The sequence below is a fragment of the Rhopalosiphum maidis genome, chromosome 3, assembly GCF_003676215.2.
Source record: "Rhopalosiphum maidis isolate BTI-1 chromosome 3, ASM367621v3, whole genome shotgun sequence".
Lineage (NCBI taxonomy): Eukaryota > Metazoa > Arthropoda > Insecta > Hemiptera > Aphididae > Rhopalosiphum > Rhopalosiphum maidis.
In genome coordinates, this window is record NC_040879.1 from 15,896,127 (window position 1) to 15,919,056 (window position 22,930).

At 28.4% G+C, this 22,930-nt stretch overlaps 1 protein-coding gene across 1 annotated transcript; it reads left to right on the forward strand.

The window, feature by feature from the left end:
- The first annotated feature begins 13,568 nt into the window (after window positions 1-13,568).
- Window positions 13,569-19,200, forward strand: LOC113559951. The gene is made up of 4 exons (XM_026965747.1): window positions 13,569-13,741; window positions 15,916-16,113; window positions 18,155-18,288; window positions 18,884-19,200. The coding sequence occupies exons 1-4, from the start codon at window positions 13,621-13,623 to the stop codon at window positions 19,103-19,105; spliced, it is 675 nt and encodes a 224-aa protein (XP_026821548.1). The 5' UTR covers window positions 13,569-13,620; the 3' UTR covers window positions 19,106-19,200.
- Window positions 19,201-22,930: the final 3,730 nt, after the last annotated feature.

Genomic DNA, 22,930 nt, shown 5'->3' on the forward strand with positions numbered 1-22,930 from the left:
GTCGAAAATAAGTCGTATCAAATAAAGAAATGACAAAATTATTCCAAGTGTTTTTTTTAAATTTAAATAATTCAAAGTCCGAATGACAAGATTCTGATGTAGACTGGCATGAAGGTGCTTGCGCTAATTGGTTAAATCACGTCTGCCGAATGCCGGAGTCCTCTCTAGGGCCCCTTATGTAGTCGGTGTCCCATGACCTACTAACCACTAACCTACTCATGTCCCTTCTGGCCTATTCCGAATGCGTCATTACATTTTCATGCTATTACGCATTTCAGGATTTATGCACGTGCGATGATTGTATTCTATGACGTCCAGATGATGCCTTACCCACGCACAAGCTTGACATCCGCAATCTTTTCGCTAGTATCTTCCATAAATGGTGTTCTATGGGCGTTTTCGATTATAGTGTAATAATGTACTGTGGTTATGATTTTATCATACGTGGATGCTATTGACTATTTCCTAGTTCAGGTGGAGTGATTCCCTTTTATTATCGTCTATTGTTTTTAGGCGTAATTAGGCTTAATGTAATACAATCCCGGTACGATGGCTACCCTTCTCTCATTATATGTTAGAATGTTTATTTCTACGTCGTAGTATTCTTATTGCGTGTTATATTATTCTAATATATTGGTGATCGTTATTCTAATACTTATGCCTACGTCACAGTATCTTTATTACATATTATATCATTTATATGAGATACCAGAGCACGTAGAAATAGTTTATATACCAAAAAATTATTCATGCCTTCTATTGTGTTCAATTCTAGGACAATATTCGATTATATATATTATTATTTTATTATATTCCGATTCTCGATGTCAACTTATAAGTTAATAACAGATAGTCGTATTACTGTATACAATGATATTATACGCGGGTGTAATTTGGGGAGAATTGGGGGGGATTAGTACCCCAGGATTGAAATTATCACCCCCAAATTCATTCCATTTGTGGGTGAACTAAATTATAAGCGGTTTCAATACCCCTACTTTTTTTATTGCAATGATACTTCTGAATTATTATTATTATTATATAATATATACGTGTGTGTAGTGTTATATAGGTAGCTTGTGTGGCCTCAATAATAAATATTTCAACGTTAATAGTAATAATATTTACGGTGACGATAATTTAAACTAATATATATTAAAAAAAAACTAGAATGAAGAATTGAAGACTGGCTGACGGGTCCAATGGTGGCACTAATATAACATGTACAAATGTTGTTGCCTGTTTACTATATACGTATAGTTATGCATGGTGGCTGAGGACCGTCATTCACCGTACTGTGGGCCAAACGCTAGGTTTTAATACCTATTCTTTCAATGTCGATTAAGACAATGATAGTGTAATAATAATAAATAATAATTTTACATTATTTCGACGGTTTGATACTTATTATTCATATTATTGTTTTTTAGTTTTTAAAAGATTATTTAATACTTATTTAATAATGTTGAGGACGTTGAGGTAATCATTTCTAAAGTAGTATTTGTTTTATTAACATTCATTAAATTATCTCATCCAAAAAAAAAATCTATTTGGATACAATTGATATCCCAAAAAAGTCTGTGCAGTACCTACCTGGTAAGTAGATCGGATTCGAGTTTATACATGTGAACCTATAATTTTCCAACGGTTTTATCAAATTAAAAAAAATTCAAGCAACAGTGTATAATTTTAGAATAAACACTAGATTGCGGTTTGCTTGAGGTTGTAACTGGTTCCCAAACGTGACGATGTAATCGTTATATTTATTATGCATATTCAAACCATTTTAAACACGTAACACCGTCTGCTATACTACAGTACTACTTGTCTTACCGTGCCGTGGTTTATATGGTCAATATAATTTAACAAAAATTATTTTTGGACACAAGTTTATTCTTATAATTGGGTAGCCTAGCTTAACCCCAAGTTACACATACGAAAAATTTTTAAACACCGATAATGGTAGAGGAATTTAATAATTGGACACCTGCGTTGTTTTATAATATCATTGGGATAAAATGACCACATTAGGGGGGTCGCCATGGATTGAAATAAATTTAAAGTTTCTACAGATGTTTCAGGGGAACAAAAAAACGAATATAGGTCTTATTTACATTATAAAACTATAATCTATATTATCTTCATCTTCACATAAGCTTCGCCGGCTAATGCAAACGTATTGCGACGTGCAGCTATAAATTATTATGAGTTTTATACAATATTATTTAAGATGCCAGATGGTTGTATAATATGCTCACAGCATGTATTCTACAGCAAGCAGTGTCGTATACTCGTATTATAGATTTGTATTTCCATGTAATAATATATTGGGTATAAAAAAAAATGTATGCGTTATAAACATATTAGTAATATATAAACAATAATTTTTATAGTAATGTATATTATAAAAATCAATGTTTTGTATCTTAATAATTATACAATTAATGAAAAAATATTATATAGCGTTATAAAAACACTAGTTATAACTCATGTTATCGTTACTATAAGAATATTAACACGCTTATACCACAATAAAGTGCTTCCCGTAGGCGATAATTGTCCATTCTTACAGTAAATAAACCTGTTTATATATTCTTAAATTAACAGCTTGGAATAATAATATAATTTTTAGCGTTATACTTGCGCACGAATAATATTGTAGTATACCTGCCAAATCAAAAAAATTGTGCTTTTCAATTTATGTATATATATATATATATATATATACAATGAGGACAGAAGGTTAGTATGATTTTAATTATTAATAATTAGGGCTAGAGACTTCATGCCCCAAAAAACCTTAAAATATGCATGTATATATGCTACATATTAAAATATAATACATTTAAAAAAAGTATATTTGTAATAAATAATAATAATATTTGTAGATATGTGATACATAAATAGATAAATTTGATTATATAAATTAATTTGATCAATTATCTGAGATAATTATTTTTCTTTTTTCAGATTTTTTTCATCTTGCATTGAGTTTTAGTTTAAAACAATCATTTTTAAATTAATTTAAAAAACAACTTAAATTGATACATTTGTATATTATTTTCAATATAGTACTAATTATCTTGAGCATTACATTGAACTATTAGATATTTTTTTAAGTTAGGAATTAAAAACTTAACAATTCATATAAATAATTGTCAAATATGCACTTATAAAATGAAAAATGGTCAAATATGCAAAATATGCAACTATAAATTTTAATATAAACTCGTATTGCTATAAAATAAATTTCTATATTACTTAGCTATGTTTTTAATTATTATTTAAAAACATGTTAACTCCTAAAAGTCCCAAGCCCTATTAATAATTATAGGCAATAGTTATTACTTTGGTCTCCGTCAATTAGTAAAACACTTGTATTTTATGTTCATATTTCTAACTCATAATATAACAAGATTTGCTTACATTAACGTTTATAGGTATACATTTAATTGTTTTATTGTACTTATTACCTTATTAGTTAAAAAAAATATATTTTTCATACGTGTAATTTTTTAGGTACACTTTTTACTGTGATTAAGTGCCAAAATATATACGTATATAATATTTTAAAATACTAAATCGAAATAGGTAGTCAAAAAAAGCTATATAACGACGCGTTTACTTAAATCTGTGTTATCATACGGCATGTCGTATTCATATAGCTTTCAAAACAGTCATGATTCCAAAACGACCTGCAATTCGCTTTAACGGCTTCTCTAATAAACACGGATTTCGAACAGTATGCGTACACAGGCGGGCATGTCTGCCTGTTAACAAAAAGCCAATTATCACTCAGTACGAGATTCATTATCGCATAACTTATAATATTTACATAATATATTGTATAGACATTAGGTATAAACGTCACTGTCAATAGCACTGTCACCACTACTGTCACCACCACCACCGACCACTTCCGCATAGTAGCAATCAATCGGCAAATCAATGCGCAACTCATTTAACGATGATTATGATATTATATAGATTATCTATCATTATACAATAATAATATAATGTATGTATTAGATAGGAATTGTTCGTTGCGAGTTGGGGAGAGGGAGACAGCAGTCAGTTTTACATTGTTCACATTCGTACAAACAATCCCGGACGCACGACGCATTTGCATCACTATAATACGGGGGTCAAAACCAGACGATGACGGTAAGACAACGACACAATATTCGTTAGTTCGTTACAGTTCTCATATGAAGACGACGTTGACGTTGTGAGTTTCGTTTGTTGGTAAATATAAACGTTTATCTCTCGACCCACTACCTAAACCCTCTATAAAAAATATGGACATAGAATTACAAACACTACCGAGACACGACGGTGCACCGGAATCGTCGGAACACAGAAGCTCGTCATTGCGACCGGAAAACGGAAATACGTAGTGATCCGAACGGGATGGTTCGCAGAAACCCCTAGACAAATACGGTTCTCGGCCGACTAAGTGCCCTTCATCGAACGCGAGAGTGTCGCAATGGATCATGGTGGCCGAATGAGAGGATAGAAATCTGGCCGCCACTGAACGGACGAAGACAAGCTAGGCGGAACATTTAAAATGTGACACGCAGCTTCCCCGGCCGGCCGTCGTCGAAAAGAAGGACAAGAAAACGATGCGCGCGCTAGCCGAGACAGGCTTCGACGTGCAAGTGTCGGATGACGCGGACGACTACGATTCCGATGATGACGTGTACGACCAGAATGGCCAGGTGCAGTGTCCCATTTTCAGCAGACCATCGGAAACGGAAGACGAAGAGCTCGAGGTCGCGATGAATGTAACTGCCACAGCGAGTCGGCGACGATACGGTCACCACCATCATAGCTACAGGATAAATGGACAGTTTGTACTATCTATTGTTTGAGTTACATATCGCGGACACTTTGTACGGTGATAATAAATTGATAGAAATCGATCGCGGACACTTTGTACGGTGATAATAAATCGGTAAAATTCGATCGCAGACGTTTTGTACGGTATGTAAATGGTAGTGTTTTTATTTTGCATGTATTTACATATTTTGAATAAAACTCATATTATTGCATACATTGAATAAAAGAATATTATTGCAAAAAATACATGTTTTATAGTATATTTCGTAGTTAATATTAATTTATAATTTAATATTAATATTTCGTATTTACTTCTAGCCCTGCTAATTAAAGTATAAAACTTGGTTTTTTTTGTCAAACATAAATTTTCCAATTTTTCAAATATAAAATTAAAAATATTTCCACTATTATAACTATTGTTAATTATAAATTTTATTTCTAAATTATTTTATTTTATTTCTCAATTATATTATATTAGGACAAACAGCCAATCACTGATGTATTTCAATAAATAAATATTTTTTTTGTAACTATATTTTGTGTTTATCTTATAAAAATTTAAATGCATATTTGTGCATATTTTGGTGAAAAAATGCATATTTTCTTACTAAAGGTTCTAAAAAAAAAAAATAAATAAATAAAAAAAAGTATATTTTACAATTGTTTATTGCATACAAAACCCTGATTATTATTATTATTTATGTATGTTAACATTGTTAACTACCTGTGTTTTGTAATAACAAATAATTACGTCTAACATTTCATGTCTCAACATTTTTTTTACCTGAAATAGTACAAGCTGTTCGCGGTTTTCATTTTTTCCGGGTGAAAACCGTACAAAGTGTTTTACAACGTAGCTACAGATACGATGCGCATAATTACCAGCTCTATCATCACCGCTGCGGGGGTAAAAACAGCTAATCAAAAGATCGGCATCAACTTTTTTTACGAGGTATACGTATTATGTTCTCTGTTCGGACTGCCAACTCGCATATTAATATATACATCTAACAATTCAACACGTTCGTTAATTTATGATTATTATTATTTATTATTAACCTAACCATTCGTGTCAATGGTGCCATACTTATAAATTAGTTGCTGTTTCGATCAAGTTATGACTCGACACAATTTAATATCATTTCATCACCTTATTATCAAGTAATTATAATAATTTATATAATGATATGTTGATATTATATAATATCTTTAGTTTGTTTCTTGTTTTTTCTGTTTACGCTTCTAAGTTTCAATAAATGTACACAATATGAAATAATATTATTATTAAACCGTCTCGTTGAGTTGTAGCGTGGGATGGGCCGGGTCGTTTTGTTCGTGTTTGTACTATATAGTAGTGTATAAATTATGTGTACGAGAGGGTCAAAAATGAACAGACAAAAATATACGGATTCAATGTGTTGGAATTTGGAATTTGTCCTTGGGTTTACACGAAGCATTTGGAGGCGGCGACCAGTTTTTTCTCGATAGTCTTTATTGAGGGGTGTACGACAACAAGACGCCGACTTATAAATTATTGACGAAAAGGCAGAATACACGGACCGGTTTTTAGGATGGGTACTTACGAGATGTACGCTGCACGTGCATCGGCTAGGTATATCTGACACAAATATAATAAAACGAATAAACACGAAAACAACGCTGTGCGTGCACGAACACATGCACGCCGGCTTATAGGGACAATAGGGAGCCGGTGATCAACCATTTTCGAAAATAACGCTTACGAATACGACGATAATAACAACTAATAATAATAATAATACACCCCATGTGAACGTTTAACCGACAGAGTGATGACACACAAAAAAAATCTTTACAATCTGCGCTTAAAGAAAATATTTAACCATAGTATATAGTTAGTTATTATTACCTATCAATGGCTTGTATACGGGGGTGCAGCACTTGTATCCCCTGGCAATATATAGCAGGTGCAAAGATGTACGTTTGCACCTGCTGAAATAAACTGAACTCCAGATTCGATAAAAATATAATTCTAAATTATTGTTTGACAAAAGATAATATAGTGCTGAACAAATGATAAAAATATAAAATACAATACGTTACGTAATAATTATGTTATTATTAATCAATAATCAATTATATTCGTAGGTATTATAGATTGTAAGTAAATAATTTATAATAAATATAAATAAATGTTCGTGTTGCCAAGAATATTTTTAACAATTCCTACGAATACTGCGTCGTATGAAAGAAGCTTTTCGTGTTCATGCTTACATTTCTTAAAAAAACATATCTGCGAATAACAATTGGCCAAGAACGTTTCAGCAGTTTATCTTTGTTACAATTTGAAAAAAAAACTGTTAAAAAATAAATTTTCGAAGAGTAATAGAAGCTGCTTTTTTGTGGTGTTCTCTGGGTTATGCCAAATCGCTTTATTAAACTAATTTAGAGACAGTGTTTTCCAAAACGTTAAACAAGAATGCAATTATTTTTAGGCGAAAAGAGGAAACTATTTTATCATTTTTGGTCGAAAAGAGGAAGGTCAATTTTGAAAATGATAATGCTGTCTGAAGACGATCAGTCAGTATATATTAATAATGCTGTCTGAAGACGATCAGTCAGTATATATTAATAATGATATTTAATGATAAGTTTTACATTATTTATATAATTTGTATTAATAATATAGAAATTTATTTTACTATTACCTGGTAAGACAGTAGCTTGAATTATTTTTTTCCAAAAACATTTCATTTATTAAATTATTAATACTAACTAGTATAATATTGTATCTATTTATAAGATAGGTTTTTATATTTTTATAGATTATAGGTAGGCATATTGCATGCCATATCACTGTGAGTATAAAAAATATAATAAATAATAATAAATAGGACAAATAGATGTAGTCGTTTAGATGTAAAAAAGTATATGTATTCGACATTCGTATAAATCAATAAAAATATTTGTAGTACCTAAAATTTAAAATAATATTATTATAATAGATAGGTATTATCAGTATATTAAAAATTAATAGTTCTTTATAAATTATAAGACTATTGATATTGTGTTCATAATATAACTTTAATATTTCTCTGAATTAATATAAAATGTTGATCATTTTTTAATATAATAACATAAGATAATATAAATAACTATTTTGGACATTAAAAACTTTTTAGATATTTAATACACATTTTGGACGTATTATATAATAAATGTTATTTGTAAAAATAACTATTTTAATTGTTGGCGTAAGTACCTATTATAATAATAATTAAAAATTTGTTTTCGATATATTTTTAATTTTTATATTTTAAATTATAAATAATTTGTATATTTAAATATTTTATATTCATTTTTGACTTATTTAATAATATAAATAATTAATAACTTATTAATTGTATTGACTGATTTATATTTTATTACGTCCAAACGGCTTAACGGCTACGTTCATTTATCCCTATTTGTAAACAGATGCATACAAATGTCTAGTCTCCGCAAATAATTACTTATAGTCTTTGTAAATATATAATTAATTTTAAAATGTGCATATTTTAATATTTTGTATATGTCATTAGACTATATTCTAGCTAAAATTATTAAATAACCAACATATAAGCCTGTAAACCAACTTTAAATTAAATGTATTATGTATATGATTTAGAAAACTCCAATATCACCAATACGAGGTACTTCCTCAGTGGTGAATTGGGCAAAATAATTTGTAATATAATTAATTATTCTTGTATGTATTTTATCTATTTTTTTGGCCAATAAATATTATCTTATCTTATATTATATAGGTGCTTAACTTTGACCAAAGTTAAACATCAAATTTCTATAAACATAAAAAGGGATAATATATTTGCTTGTTTACAAATAACATAAATTTATACATTCTTTATTATTTATATTTTAAAATTAATTTTTACTACATTTTCAAATTTTAGGTATGAATATAAAAAATTTTACGAAATTTAAATTAGAAGATAATTTGTGTAGGTATTTAAGTATTGTTAAATAGCAGGTTATGTTTATTAATATGTTTAGTTTAATACGACGATTTTGTTTTGTTACAAACACATCGATAATATTCTAAATAAATGTTAGATCTTAAGATAATTTTTCTGATTTCTTTATTAATTTCTAAATATTAAGTATTTGACATTACCAGTGGTTTAATTATGTATAAATATTTTTTTTTTTGTAAAATTAATTAATTGTATGAATAAATTTATGTTTGTCATCGATTTTATTTCATTTTTAGAAAAATATTCTTCAAATTTCATTTATTGTTGTTATAGTTACATATTACCTATGGGGTAAAGTTTTTGGTTAAATTATATGCATGAATATATTATTTTAAATAATTTAAAGTCATAATAACATTTTTATTATTATTTTTATCATTAGGTTTGGTAAGTGATTATTTTATAATAATAAAATTAAATAATAATATAAATTATATATTAATAATATAAATAATATATATATATTATTAATATTTATTATATTTTTTTATATATTAATTATATTATAATATATATTATAATTATTTTATTTTATTTATTATTTTTTATTTTTTTTTATTAACATTCATTTATAATTTAAATTTCGTATTCCAAAGCAGAATATATTTCTGATGATTTCACATATACGTTATTATATTACATAGGCAGTAGGCATAGAGCATTGTTGAAAAAAAATAATTACCCCGTAGGTACAATTAATACGAAGCAAATGGTATTAATATAACTAATAATATTTACTATATGAATCTTCGTTGAATTTAATAAGCTGAAACTGTACTGTTCGAAATAATAAAATTCATTATAATAAAATGGTATTATATTGTGTTTTATTTATATTTTATGAACGCATAACAATTTTTTTTTCAATTAATATTATCATCTAGAATGATTAATAGTAGCATGTGACTATGTAAGCTGCCGTATCTAACGCACGCCCTTTCCGTTGCTCCGTTAAAATACCACTGCAATTATCCACATTTTCTCAAATTTGGTTTGTAAAATCGCAAATACAAAATAAAAACTATTTAATGGTTTTTTTTTTATTGATTCTCATAGAACTTCTCTATTATTTTATTATTGTATAATGTAAATCGAGTAAATTTCTTAATTATTCCAAGTGTTATAATTACCGTACAGTAGTCGCGTTATTGTGAGCGAAGCGCAGCGGTGCGCGACCTTGTCCATGAGATAAACATGCCACTATCGCCAAATGTAAAATCTAACTATAAAAATAAAAATACTACTAATAAAATCAATAAAACCAATAAAAAGTATACTCGCCTAAATATACCTACAAATAATCCCAACCTGATCCATCCACCCTTACCAAATAATTCAAATAGTCCAATTATCAATAGCTGGTTACAACATACCGAAAAAAGAAATCACTCAAGTTTCTCTAAACCTAACTCTCCAAACATAAATAAGAGATATAAAACAGATATAAAAAAAAATTATTTATATAAAAATCGATTTGAAGTGCTATCACAAATCGAACAAATCGAAGCCAACACTATTATATCAAGCCCAGATGCAGTTTTAAATTATCCTGAAAACTTTTTATTTAAATTATATGTCAACAATCTTAAAGTTTAAACGAAAAATCCAGAAACCTACAGAACAATAATACAAATATTGTGTACTAATTTAATCTTTGTGTAATGACCTACATAATATGTAATATACGTTTATAGTTTATACGTACATTGTTTGTTTTTCGTAAATGTTTATGGATCGTTCGGTACACATTTTTTAATTCGTATATATTTTTGTAAAATTAAAAATTCGATCATTCTGAATAGCCTTATATAGAAATAAATATAAATATATAAGGTATTGTGATTTTCAGTAAAACACCTGTACGATGCGATTTGAATTGAAAGACGTAAGTTCTGATCGTTGCCGTATTATTAAAATCAATAATTTCTAAAGAAGGCGTTCCATATTCCCACAAATAATTCGAAGGTTGACAGCAATACGTGAGATCAGCACATTTTCTCGGCTTTGAAGAAAAATTACTATTGTAACGCATTGGTGACAACCTACCTCAATATATTTCCTGCTGTTTGTTTCATTTCTAAAACGCCCTGTCCATTATCACCAATTCGTACGGCACTATATAAAGCATCGAAAGCAACAATAATACCAAAAATGTCATACATTTAAAAGCTATATAGGACAAATACCTCACACAAAGAAGGTTCTATACGCCAAAACTACAGAGATCAATTTATTTTACTTATCGCTGTATTTGTAAGGTAGAATAAAGAAACGAGAAACCAAAGAAAACGACAAAATCTTGCAGTACACGTGTGTCGTCTACATAAATATATATATATGGTCTTTGACAGGGGATGCAGCTGTCCGCCTTTCTGACGCCGTACTGCGTACCGCGTTACTTTTGTTGAAAAAATATGTTGTCTGTTGAAATAGTATTATAATATAATCGTAGATAAAATCATTGTCGCCATCGTCCGAGTCTGTATATTTTTAAATTGTGAAAGGTAAAATACTTAAGTGTCAATTGTTGTACTTGGCGGGCCTACATAACATCGGGCTCCAAGATTCTGTCGGTATACTTACTGCGCTATAAAGTATATAATATATATAGATGTTTTTATACCTACCCGCTGGAATAAAAAAACTGTTTTTGTATTACCGTAGTAGTGATATTGTGATGTACATAATACCATACTAACAAACATTTTTACTACATATCTTGAATACATATATGCATATTTTGTTTTGTACACAAATAAAAACACTAAACATTTTTGTAAATGCACGTATACACTTTTTTAGCTTACATGCATTTCTATACTACACAATAAAATAGGGGTTGATTAAGTACAAAATATAATATTGTTGCGTATCATTATAGTATCATTATAGCCATAATAAAGTTAGTGTATTTATGCGTGATATAAATCTTTTGTGGGTAAAAAAAAGTTTTGGTCATTTGTAAGATTTATACTGTCACACAACCAAAATCAACACCCTTAAAAAAATATTTTAAACTCATAACTGGTTCAATGCTCATATACACAGTTATAATAGTTATATGACACAGTGAGTACCATAAAAGCGCTTTCAAAATATTTTAATTTATACTGTAATTAAATAATAATAAAATACCTTGGTAGAGGTATTACTAAATAAATTTTAAACGCGATCGTAAATAATAAAATATACGCACGTATATAATTAATTGAACCATTGAATTATTTCGAAACAATAATTAGAAAATACTGTTTGAAAATTGTTTATTGTTTTAACTGATCTATACTAAGAGTATAACGAGTAATGGACTATATAATATTATGAAATCATATTATATTTTCGGCGGCAGCAATATTAATTGGTAGCTTGACGATCATAATCTAATACGTATAGTTGCTAGTTGCTTAGTTAGTTACTAGTTGCCACTAGTACACGCCGATCAATGAGTATATAGTATATACTATATAGCATATATAGGTTGAAATGATAAACGGCCGCGTTAAACACTTAGTCAGCATATTGTTTAACTACATAGCAGGATGTGTAACTGTGTAAGTATACTAAAATAAATACAAATAAATAATCACCATAGTATATTTCGTAAATTAATTAATAATTTATAGATAATATTATGTTGACTAAGTGTTTAATATTACAATATTGTTCTTATTTGTCATAATAGGTGTTGGTAATATTATTAAATGGAATTTTACATGGTTTTTATATTATAATATATTAATATCACGTCTTTAAAAGATTTAATCATTATACTTACTAAATGTAATGCCACTACACGAATTTATTTTAACATAGTTTTTTTTTACATAGAGTTATATCGAAGTGTTTTTGGTGTGATATTTTATACATATTATACATATAGTATAATTGCGCGTCAGTGGCATACCTACAATGTTTGGCCAATATATCATAATAATGATGAATTTACATCGTGAAGTCGTGCATTTTCAGCCTATATTCCAGGTGTGTACATATATAACAATAATATAACACAATCCTACTATAAACAGTGTTGTGACTAATCTAGAAAATTATTTAATTATCTTTAATCTGTATCTAGAATCTAGATACATTTCTGTTGTATTATCTTTATCTTTATCTAGATAAAAAAGTACTTATACAATCCTAACACTGAATTTATAATGTATAATATATCTTAGAAAATTCGTGTGAACGCTATACAGTCAGGCGTCGAGAAGATACGCATTCCGTTTTTCGAAAAATTCATATTTTATGAAAATATCTTTTCCAATAAACCAATACACCGTTTATTGTCATATATATATATATATATACATAGATACACATTCGGTTTCGGGCATCAAATATCGTCGCCACCATCGAAACTCCACCGTGCAGATGTATATGTGTTGGTGCAAGTGTTTAACCGTGTGCGTATGTCTGTATTTGTTTGCAGTGCTTGTCGGTAAGGGTGGGGGGGGGTGAGTGGTTTGATGGGCTGGCAGATCGATGGATGAGCAGGAAGGTTGGAGAGTAGTTCGCCTAATAGAATTTCCGTTCGCCCGGTGCTCGTAGGCTCCTGGTCTAATGGGCCTTCGACGCGCAACCGGTGGTGGCAGCCACCACCACCGTCTACCACACCAACGCTGTAGAAGCCGCCGCTGCCGCCGCCGCCGCCGCCGATAGGGCATAAAAGGGGGAGCACAGGATCGCCGATCACCATTTCTGTCTCAACAGTCATCTTATTTTCCTGTTAAATTTTTACGTGTACTCTCAAACCCACAACAGGATGGCGTCCATGACAAGTTTATTTATCCTACTTGCACTCATTTTCCATACACAAGCAATTTCTAACGCACCCGAAATATTTCCACAAACAAATCCAGGAGAAGAGCTCCAAGATTCAAAAGGTAAAAAATTATAATCTTTATCGTTTTAAAATATTTAATATTTATTTTTTTGTGCATTTATATTTTTATTTATTGTTAAGACTTATTGACATTATCTTACCATTGGCAATAATCTTATTATTTAATTTAATTTAATTATTTTTAAACATTATAATTTTATTTTATATTTTATTAATTTTCTTTTAATTTTTATATTTTTTTCTACTGTGATTGTTACATTCTACTGCATAAGTACTTTATACAATCGAATATTTCACTTTACTAATACTTCACTAATAATAATGGTAAATTGGTAATAAAATGATATAATATATGCAGAGAATATTAGTTATTATATAGAATTGGTGATATTTAATTTAAAGCTTATATTATACTAAGTAGCAAAAAAATATTTTTTAAATGCTTGAAAAAATGTTGGAAAATGGTTTATTCATTATACAATTTTCAAATGACCAGTTTTCCATCGTATATACGAGACGAAAGCGCAAATCAAAAGAGCACATATATAATATAGAAACATATATTTTTGGCTCAATCTAAGTTTCAATATACAGCAGTATTTGGTTGCGTTTTAATTTAAATTGTATTGTTGTATTCATTCGTTTTCGCGTACTGTATTTACGTAGGTACCAAACAATTCTCACGAACAGCGAGAAGTGATATCTATGTAAAACCAACATGACGTAATAAACATTTTATAAATTATATACTTATTTTACATATTATACACTATACCAATTAGTCTATCGCGTTAGCCATAAGGGCTCACTACCCGTGCTTTGTGCACAGCATAGGGCGATTACAAATCAATCGAGCGGTTTTGCGTCTAATATCGGATATGAAACAAATACGGAGATGGGGATTGTTTTGTAATGAGATCCCCTTTTTAATGTTGCCTTAGAAGTACAATTGAAAGGGTTAGATTCGCGACAAAAAAATTGATGAAAAAAAAATTACTGATACAGGAGTCTAGGGGTGGCCAAACTTTTTGATAAAGTTATACTAAGAAATGAGAATATTATGTTTTTCCTTTGTGGAGTCATAAAAATACATGCGACTATTGGATAAGGTCGACTGGAATTTTTTATTAAACTAATAAATATATAATAGTACATTTTAAATTTAAAAACTTTCATTGCATCTTGCGACTGTTAAACACGTATTTATTCGAATACACTTTTAAAACCGTTTGATCGATGCGAACTTCACACATTATTAACCCATCTAATACACAGGCAACGCCGTGACAGAACAGTTAGTATATAATATATGTATAATGAATAATATAATTTGTTGTTTTAAAAAGGTAGGTTTAATTGAGGAACTATATCTACAGATATACCTAACGCGGTAATATTTTTTACGGTGCTGCGATGACGAGGTTAGTTGCCCGAATCGCTGAATAACAATTTTGACGAATTACGAAGACAAAAAGTAATGCGTGACCTAACATTCACTGTACCAGGTCCCTTTCGAAAGTCTCGATTAAAATAATCAAGCGTAATTTGACCGACGCTAGGATCGTCCGTATGACGACGATTCACTACTGTCATAATAATATCTAAACATTATAAATACCAGGGCTTAGCACCTGAATCATTTATTCGGGTTTCGGGTGCTGCATGTATTCGGGTGTTTGAACCACCGGAATAAAAATGTAAACAAACATTTGGGTTTTCAAAACCGTTATTATTCGGGTTAATATTGGTTAATACGGGTGTCGAGTAATCTGGAAAAATCAGTAAATATCTGTAAATAATTATTGAATTTACCTATGATTGATTGTAAGATTGTTCCTGTTATTATATTATTAATTATTTAATTCTACAAAATTGAATTCGCAACATGAAATACATACAAAATTATATATCACACGAAGATAAAAAAAATAAAAAATATATACGGGTTAATCCGAATAGATCATTCGGGTTTTAGTTAATACAGGTGTTAGGAAAATAGAATCATTTAGGTTATATGGGTTTCGGGTGTTTGGTTTTTTAAGGGTGTTTAGGGGTGCTAGGGGTTCGGGTTAATTCGGATGCAAGATAAATACCTATCACTTAATCATCGTCTCACTTAGACGTCCATGTATGAAAGCGCAATAACAATATTGTATAAATAAACAGTATAATATTCTTAAATTTAATGTGGTATTCGTCTTCTTGTGTGTATAGTACATGTGGATAAAACCAAAGATTACTGTCCACCATTTGGATCACCAGACGTACAATTTAAGGTGAAGGTGATAGGCACTTACGATCCACCGGCAGGCGGATGTGCTTCCATGCAACCAGACAGTGGAGATATTGTACCAGCGTTTAATTTATGGCTGGGTGATCTCAAATATGGCATTGGAAGTTGCGAAGAAACGAGTACGTATAATGAATTATTATAATATTGTTACAGTTCAGTGGTGAGGGGCGGGTCCTGTGCTGCGTCCGCAACTCCAGAAAGGTCTCCCTGTCTAAAATTGTGTTTTTATTAGGACATACGTAAACTACGCCCAAATGACATTTTTTTTTTTTTGTAAACTGCGCCCAAATTGTTGTCTCCGTTAAAAAGGTATAATGTAAGCTGCGCCCAAATTTGTATCTTATGTTAAAAAAGTATAATGTAATCTGCACCCCGTTTGTAAATTATACAGAACTTTTAAGAGGATGCCAGCGTAGTATTTGTTGCCTCTCTCTAATCCACACGCAACATAGCAAATTTTACGTTCACAAAAATGACTATAACTAATTTCTCAAATTAGAGTGAAGTGACCTATTATAGAATTTAAAGTTAAGAACATTATCTAGGGCATTTCATAGGCGTTTTATTATATTTTTATTTTAAAGCGAGTTATGAGTATTTTAAAATTGTAAATTTTTTACACATTTTACTATATTTATAGTATTTTATACTTCACTCTAATTTGAGAAATTAAAATGGTTATAATCATTTTTGTGAACGTAAAATTTGCTATGTTGCGCGTGGGTTAAAGAGAGATAACAAATACTATGCTGGCATCCTCTTAACCTATTAAAGTAAATCTATGGTTGTGTACTTTTTCGATCAAAATGTATTTTTGTCCAAAACCATAGTATTTATAAAAATACCAATACGTTGTCAAATAACTATTGAACTATATGATAACTGATGATTATCACTACATCGTATTCACTTTAATCAGTGAAGTCACAATGGCCGAACAATTCGTATCACAGCGCGAAAAGAGCTTAAAAATAATTTCAAAATTTAAATGTAAAATAAATCGGCCTCTAAGTTCAGGTGAGGTTAAGTGACGATGTACAGTCAAAACTTGCACAGCATTTTTAAAAACGGTAGGTTATGATGATAGAATCGCTAAACAACAAAATTTAAACCATAACCACGAATCATTCAATGGCCAAAACTTTCAGAAACAATTCGTGACTGGTATGTGAAACGCAAGGCAACCAAAGATATATGCACTAAATTTTATTTTATTAACTATTAATATTAAAAATATGGCTGTAATAAACCAAATATAAATTATTTAATTATTTAATTAGAAATTGTATTTTTTTTTTACTTTTGCAAAAATATAGCTCTTCATTTTTAAAATTTTATCACAGCACAGTTTACATGTCAACTTTGTATACTTGAAAAAAACTCGGGCGCAGTTTATATGTGTGATTTTATGTTTACTTGTACCTTGGGTGCAATTTACAATCGCTGTTTTATTAAATATATAGTCGATATCACTCATACATAATGAAATTCCTTTTAAATTTAATTTTGTTATTAATTCAATTATTTTTTTGATATCACCGCGACTTATAAAGATGTTCACGTCCATTTCATCAGTAGTTTCCAAAAATAAAACTAAGCATCTACTAGTTCATTTCTCACATAATAGTATTTTACTAAGATATATATTTACATTTTTTGTAGAATTATTTCTCAGATATTTTTCGTTATTAAGATTTAGTGAATTGAACGCTTTAGGTTTAGGTTCTAGATAATTCATACATTTCTGGCCTTTACTTTTTTTTGGTTAATTTATTTTAATATCGTAGACAATAGTTAGTTTCTTGTATAGCTGACTCGTAGAACACTAAGATCTAGGTAGTTTTTGTTTGTAGATCCAATATTATTTATTTTATTTAGGCAGATCCGAATAGCTTTATTCTGCTGTGTGATTAATAGTCTTAGTATATTCTCAGTAGCTCCCCCCCCATACTATTATTCCATATTGGCAAATTGATTGATATAAAGGCAATAGTATACATTTCTTTATATCAATCTAATACATACATTATTTTATAAGTATTTTAAAAGTAATTATAATATTTTTTCATGCGAATATTAGCAGAGTATTAGTATTTTAATACATGTTTAAAAGTATTTTTTACAAGACTGCTCATTACTCATGTATTTGTTTTGTTCTAGTACTTGAAGCAGATATGCACCACTACGTGTTTAAGTGTTTATCAAAACAACCATACGTAGAGTATGAGTACATTAAAGGTTGGTATGTTCAACTATACAACAAAGGTGCCAAAAAAAATAACTACAGATGTAGCGTGAGTATACTATGTTTACACATACCTTACAGACAGTGTTGTACAAAGATAACCAAAAAATTATCTAGATAAGATAATAGATAATTTTAAAAAGTTTCACAGTTTAAAGCATGCAAAAGTTGTAAAATGGCAATTTTGTTATAAATCAAATAATATAAAGTATTAAGTTACCTATGTCATTATGATTTATTTCCTTTAAAATTATCTTTATTTATTTTACTTATATCGAGAAACAAAATAAGTACAAACTAGGTACTTTTGTTTATTGCTTAAACATAAAAATTATATTATTAAACTATTTTTTTTAAAGATATTGAGTTTTTAATCAGTTTAAAATATCTTATACTATACATACTATGAGATTCAAATTGAAGGTATTTACTTGTAAGTGATATCGAATCAAAAAAAAAAATATATAAAAACTTAACTAAAAAAACTCACAAAGAAAAAATTAAATTATCTAGATAAGATAAAAAGATAAATATTTTAATCTAGATAATGCACAACACTGCTTACAGATTCGATTAATAAATTAGGGATTTTTATTTAATATTAGGGGTTAATCTATTTTTATCTTTTTGTCCACTTACTGCAGTTATACAAAATACTCAATGATGAACTACGATCAATCAAGATGGTGGTTAGTGGCGACGAATGGTGTGATGGTCTGCCACAGATGTTGGAAAGTGAAGAAGACGCAGGACCTAATAGAAATGCTTCGATGGGTTCTTTTGGTCTTTTATTTACTAAGAATGTGGTACATCCATTACCATTATCTGGTATCAAAAGATGGTCAGGAATAAGAGATGGTGTATAAAAGTTTGTGTGTGAAAAGCCAACGATCATAAAACCTAATAATTTGTCTTTGCGAAAGGTATTGTCGTATTGTATTTTTTTTTTTTAAATTTAATAACTGATGTACACTATCTACTATAAAAGTTTAATAAACTAAAATATTATCATATTATGATTATTTTGATTTTATGTGTACCTAATTATAATAGTATTTTTTTTATAGTATACTCTATAATTTTAATAATAAATTTAATAATATTCTACTATCAATAATACCTAATCGATTTTTAATCATTATATTATGTTCTTATCAGTGGCGTGTCAAGCATAAAATAATTGGGTAAGCCAGTTTCGTTCTGTAGTGTGTAAGTGTGTTTATATTGTTTATAACTATTAGGGAAGATTTGTCCTATAAAATGGGATATGGGTAAGACAATATTCTTTAATAAATATTAATAATATTAATAGTAACATTTTTATTTTTGATTAAAACAAAACTAGTCAAATAAAAATCGGGTAGGCCCGGTTGACCGGTCTAGACCGGTCTAGTCGGCCTACCCTGTAAACACGCCACTGGTTCTTATAACATGCAATTAATATTTATTAAATAATTTTTTTAATTATTATTTTTATTCAACAATACCTAAGTGATTTTTAAGGAATTAAAAAATTACACTGCTGAGATATTAAACCAAACTTTGTTATTCAATTTATCCCGACTGCTGTCTAGCGTGGAAAAATGTGGGGGGCGTCGAATTTTGTAGTGTTTTATTATAAAACATCAAACGTATAAAAAAAATTGGAAAATTAATTAATTTATATTAACAAAAAATAATTAATGATGTGCATATTTTTTTATATTTTATATTTTTGTATATCGTATATAGTATACCTATCTATTTTGGTTCATTACAATTTATAGTCATTAAAAATATAGAAAACAGTTTTTGATAATACTATATTTAACATGTTGGTAAAAAACATCATGGCTATTCCAACAATTGAGTTAAGTCTTCTTGTTTCATTATCATATGAAGATATTATAAAATAATTTGCAAATAAAAAAACAAGACTTCACCATTTAAAGTTAAAATAGTTAAGTTACCTAAGTTTATATGCAGTATAGATTAGTTAAGATGTTAAAGTTAAACATCTGTTTTGTATGCCTTATAATTTGTACTATATAATAATACAGTTTTTTATTATAAAAAATATTGTAAATTGTAGTTTTTTACTTAATGCTCTTAACAATGGTTATAGTTTTGTATTATCATTAATAAAAATTATGATTGTAGGTTTTTATTAAAATTTAGTAAAAATTCATTGACATTTTTTCAAAGTAGGCTGAATAAAACAATCAAAATAAAAACATTGGTAGTCTAAAAATTCAAATGGATGTCTACTACTATTGTCTAAAAATTTAATATTAAGAGTAGGTATTATATAACTTATTCACTTTTTTTAGGAGCGGCAGATTGTTGGTGCCTATAGCCATAAAAAAGATAAATCCGCTTTTGATAATATAATTACATAAGCTAAATTTGAACTAAACTATTTTTATTCTTTATTTACGAAAAATAATTACAATTTATTTTTTATCGAGAGTATTTTTTGACTATTTAAAAATTGTATAAAACACCTTAGTATTATTTTACTCTGTATTTTACTATTGTTTGTATTTTCAATTTGTTTGACTATTTTTTTTCAAGTAAATCGAGAACATTGCAGAAAGTTTTCAAAATAAACTAAAATTTAAACTGAATACTTATTATTATTATTATACAATATGTAAAACAAAAAATGAAAAGTTTATAACTCTAGCATGTAAAATAATAAGATTAGTATTTAGAAAAGTATTCCCAAATATTAATTGTAGGCTTCTTGTTAATATTTAAAATGTTCAATAACGAAGAAGAAAAAAGACCGTTTCCACACTTTTTGAGAATCTTGTATAAAATATATTAAAATATATTTATAACACAGTTATGCCTATTATGAGTTTCAGTAAAATACATATTTCCGGTCTGAATACAAAACTTAAATTTCAAATAATGTAGTATTATTAGTTATAAGTTTATTACTATAAATAATCGATTATCTCTCCAGACATTTGTAAAACATCCGGATTTGGAGAAAATTAACCTTTGTTCGGCGAATCAGCTACAAGGGCGGCACCGTTTTCGGGCGTTATTCGATTGCGTTCTGTTCTAACCTTTTATAGCTTTTCAGTATGTCGATTGCGTTCACAAGTCGGATAGGTAAATTATTTTTTCTTAACTTTTTATGTTCAGATTGTGTCCTATATTCCTATTGTATGATATAAAAGCATTAAATTACACTATATTTTAATATTATTTTAGTAATGACTATTGAATACATTCATAGTTCTAAGATTGATATATTGTTAAACGAATTGTAATAATTAACAATTATTTTGTAAATAATATTAATACAAAAACCAATAAAAATAAATACAAATATGTATATAATAGGAATAAATAATTTTAATAATACATTTCTATTTAGTGAATACATCATTTAAAAAAAAGATTTTTAAGTGAAATAATTTTAAGGTATTGTAAAGGGGTTAAAATTTTATTATTTAAGTTGTTTATTAGTTTATCAATAAATTTCTGTTTTTCAAATACTTTACTCTGTGTTTCACAGGTTAGGTTACTAAAAATGACTAACAATGACTTGACGTTATTTTTATGTATGTATCTGTTTGACATTGTTTTAAAATATTTAGAAATTGATGAATATTGGGATGCAATTTGTAGAAAAATAAGTTAAATTTTGAATTAAAGTTTTCGCAAGCGTTTGTAGTACATTGCATACTACTACTCATTTCAGGCGGGAAATGTGAATTTGAATCAATGTAGTAATCAATTAAATAATCAGTAAACACACCATATATGATAAAAATATTAGATTTAATATGTTAATTTATCTATCACATTAACGCTTACCTACTATATAATAGGACTAGAAGAGTAGACAGGATTTTTGAAAGGGGGGATCAAAAAAAAAAAAGTTAAATGGGAGGGGAAAATTGAAAAATCCTCCACCTTCCCAAAACTTTTTACATTGGTAGTAAAATATAGAAACAAATGAGAAATAATGAATATAATTTGAATTGATTCAAAATTCACATTAAACACAATATAGTAGATTATTCACTCCAATACTCCATAAAGTCAAAACTTCTGTATTATAAAATACTACATCATTAAATTTATAAAAAAAATGAATAATAAATAAATTAACAAATCTTGTTTTCTCTTTTTTTTTTTTGCTAGTTAGTCTAAAACTTCTACTATTATTAAATATTTCTATTAACTGGTATAAGTTTTAGGCCATTTAGCCGTTTCTGCAACAAATATATTTTCACACATTTTCAACAATCCCGCGAGTGTCTTTTTTTAGATTTCAGATGAATAAATGGTAGATATGTAGTATGTACTATGTATTAGTGTTCTACGTATACGAGGTGAACCCGTAGCTATAATGATTTCATTAGTAATTTCTCATAATTTAATAACAACGATAATATCTGATAACATTTTAAACACAGGCTCACAGTGGAAGAATAGCCCTTTTAGTCGAGCATACATAGATATTATTATAATATATAAAGTATTGTCTCTATAAATAATAAGATAAGCTATAATAAAGTATAAACATAGTGGTTATTGACCATTTCGACTAAATAAACATTACTTTGCTACAAATAAAATAAAATTATAATGGTATTTAGTATTGACAACATTTTCATAATTCAATAGCTCGATAGATCATAATATCACAAAATATTACATTATAGTGCATACTGCATACTGCATAATGT

Bases quoted from the DNA above. Each gene is read 5' to 3' on its own strand.
- LOC113559951 (XM_026965747.1), top strand. From the start codon at position 13,621: ATGGCGTCCATGACAAGTTTATTTATCCTACTTGCACTCATTTTCCAT. The intron at 16,114-18,154 runs GTACGTATAATG...GTTTTGTTCTAG, and splicing joins TGGAAGTTGCGAAGAAACGA to TACTTGAAGCAGATATGCAC. The intron at 18,289-18,883 runs GTGAGTATACTA...CACTTACTGCAG, and splicing joins AAAATAACTACAGATGTAGC to TTATACAAAATACTCAATGA.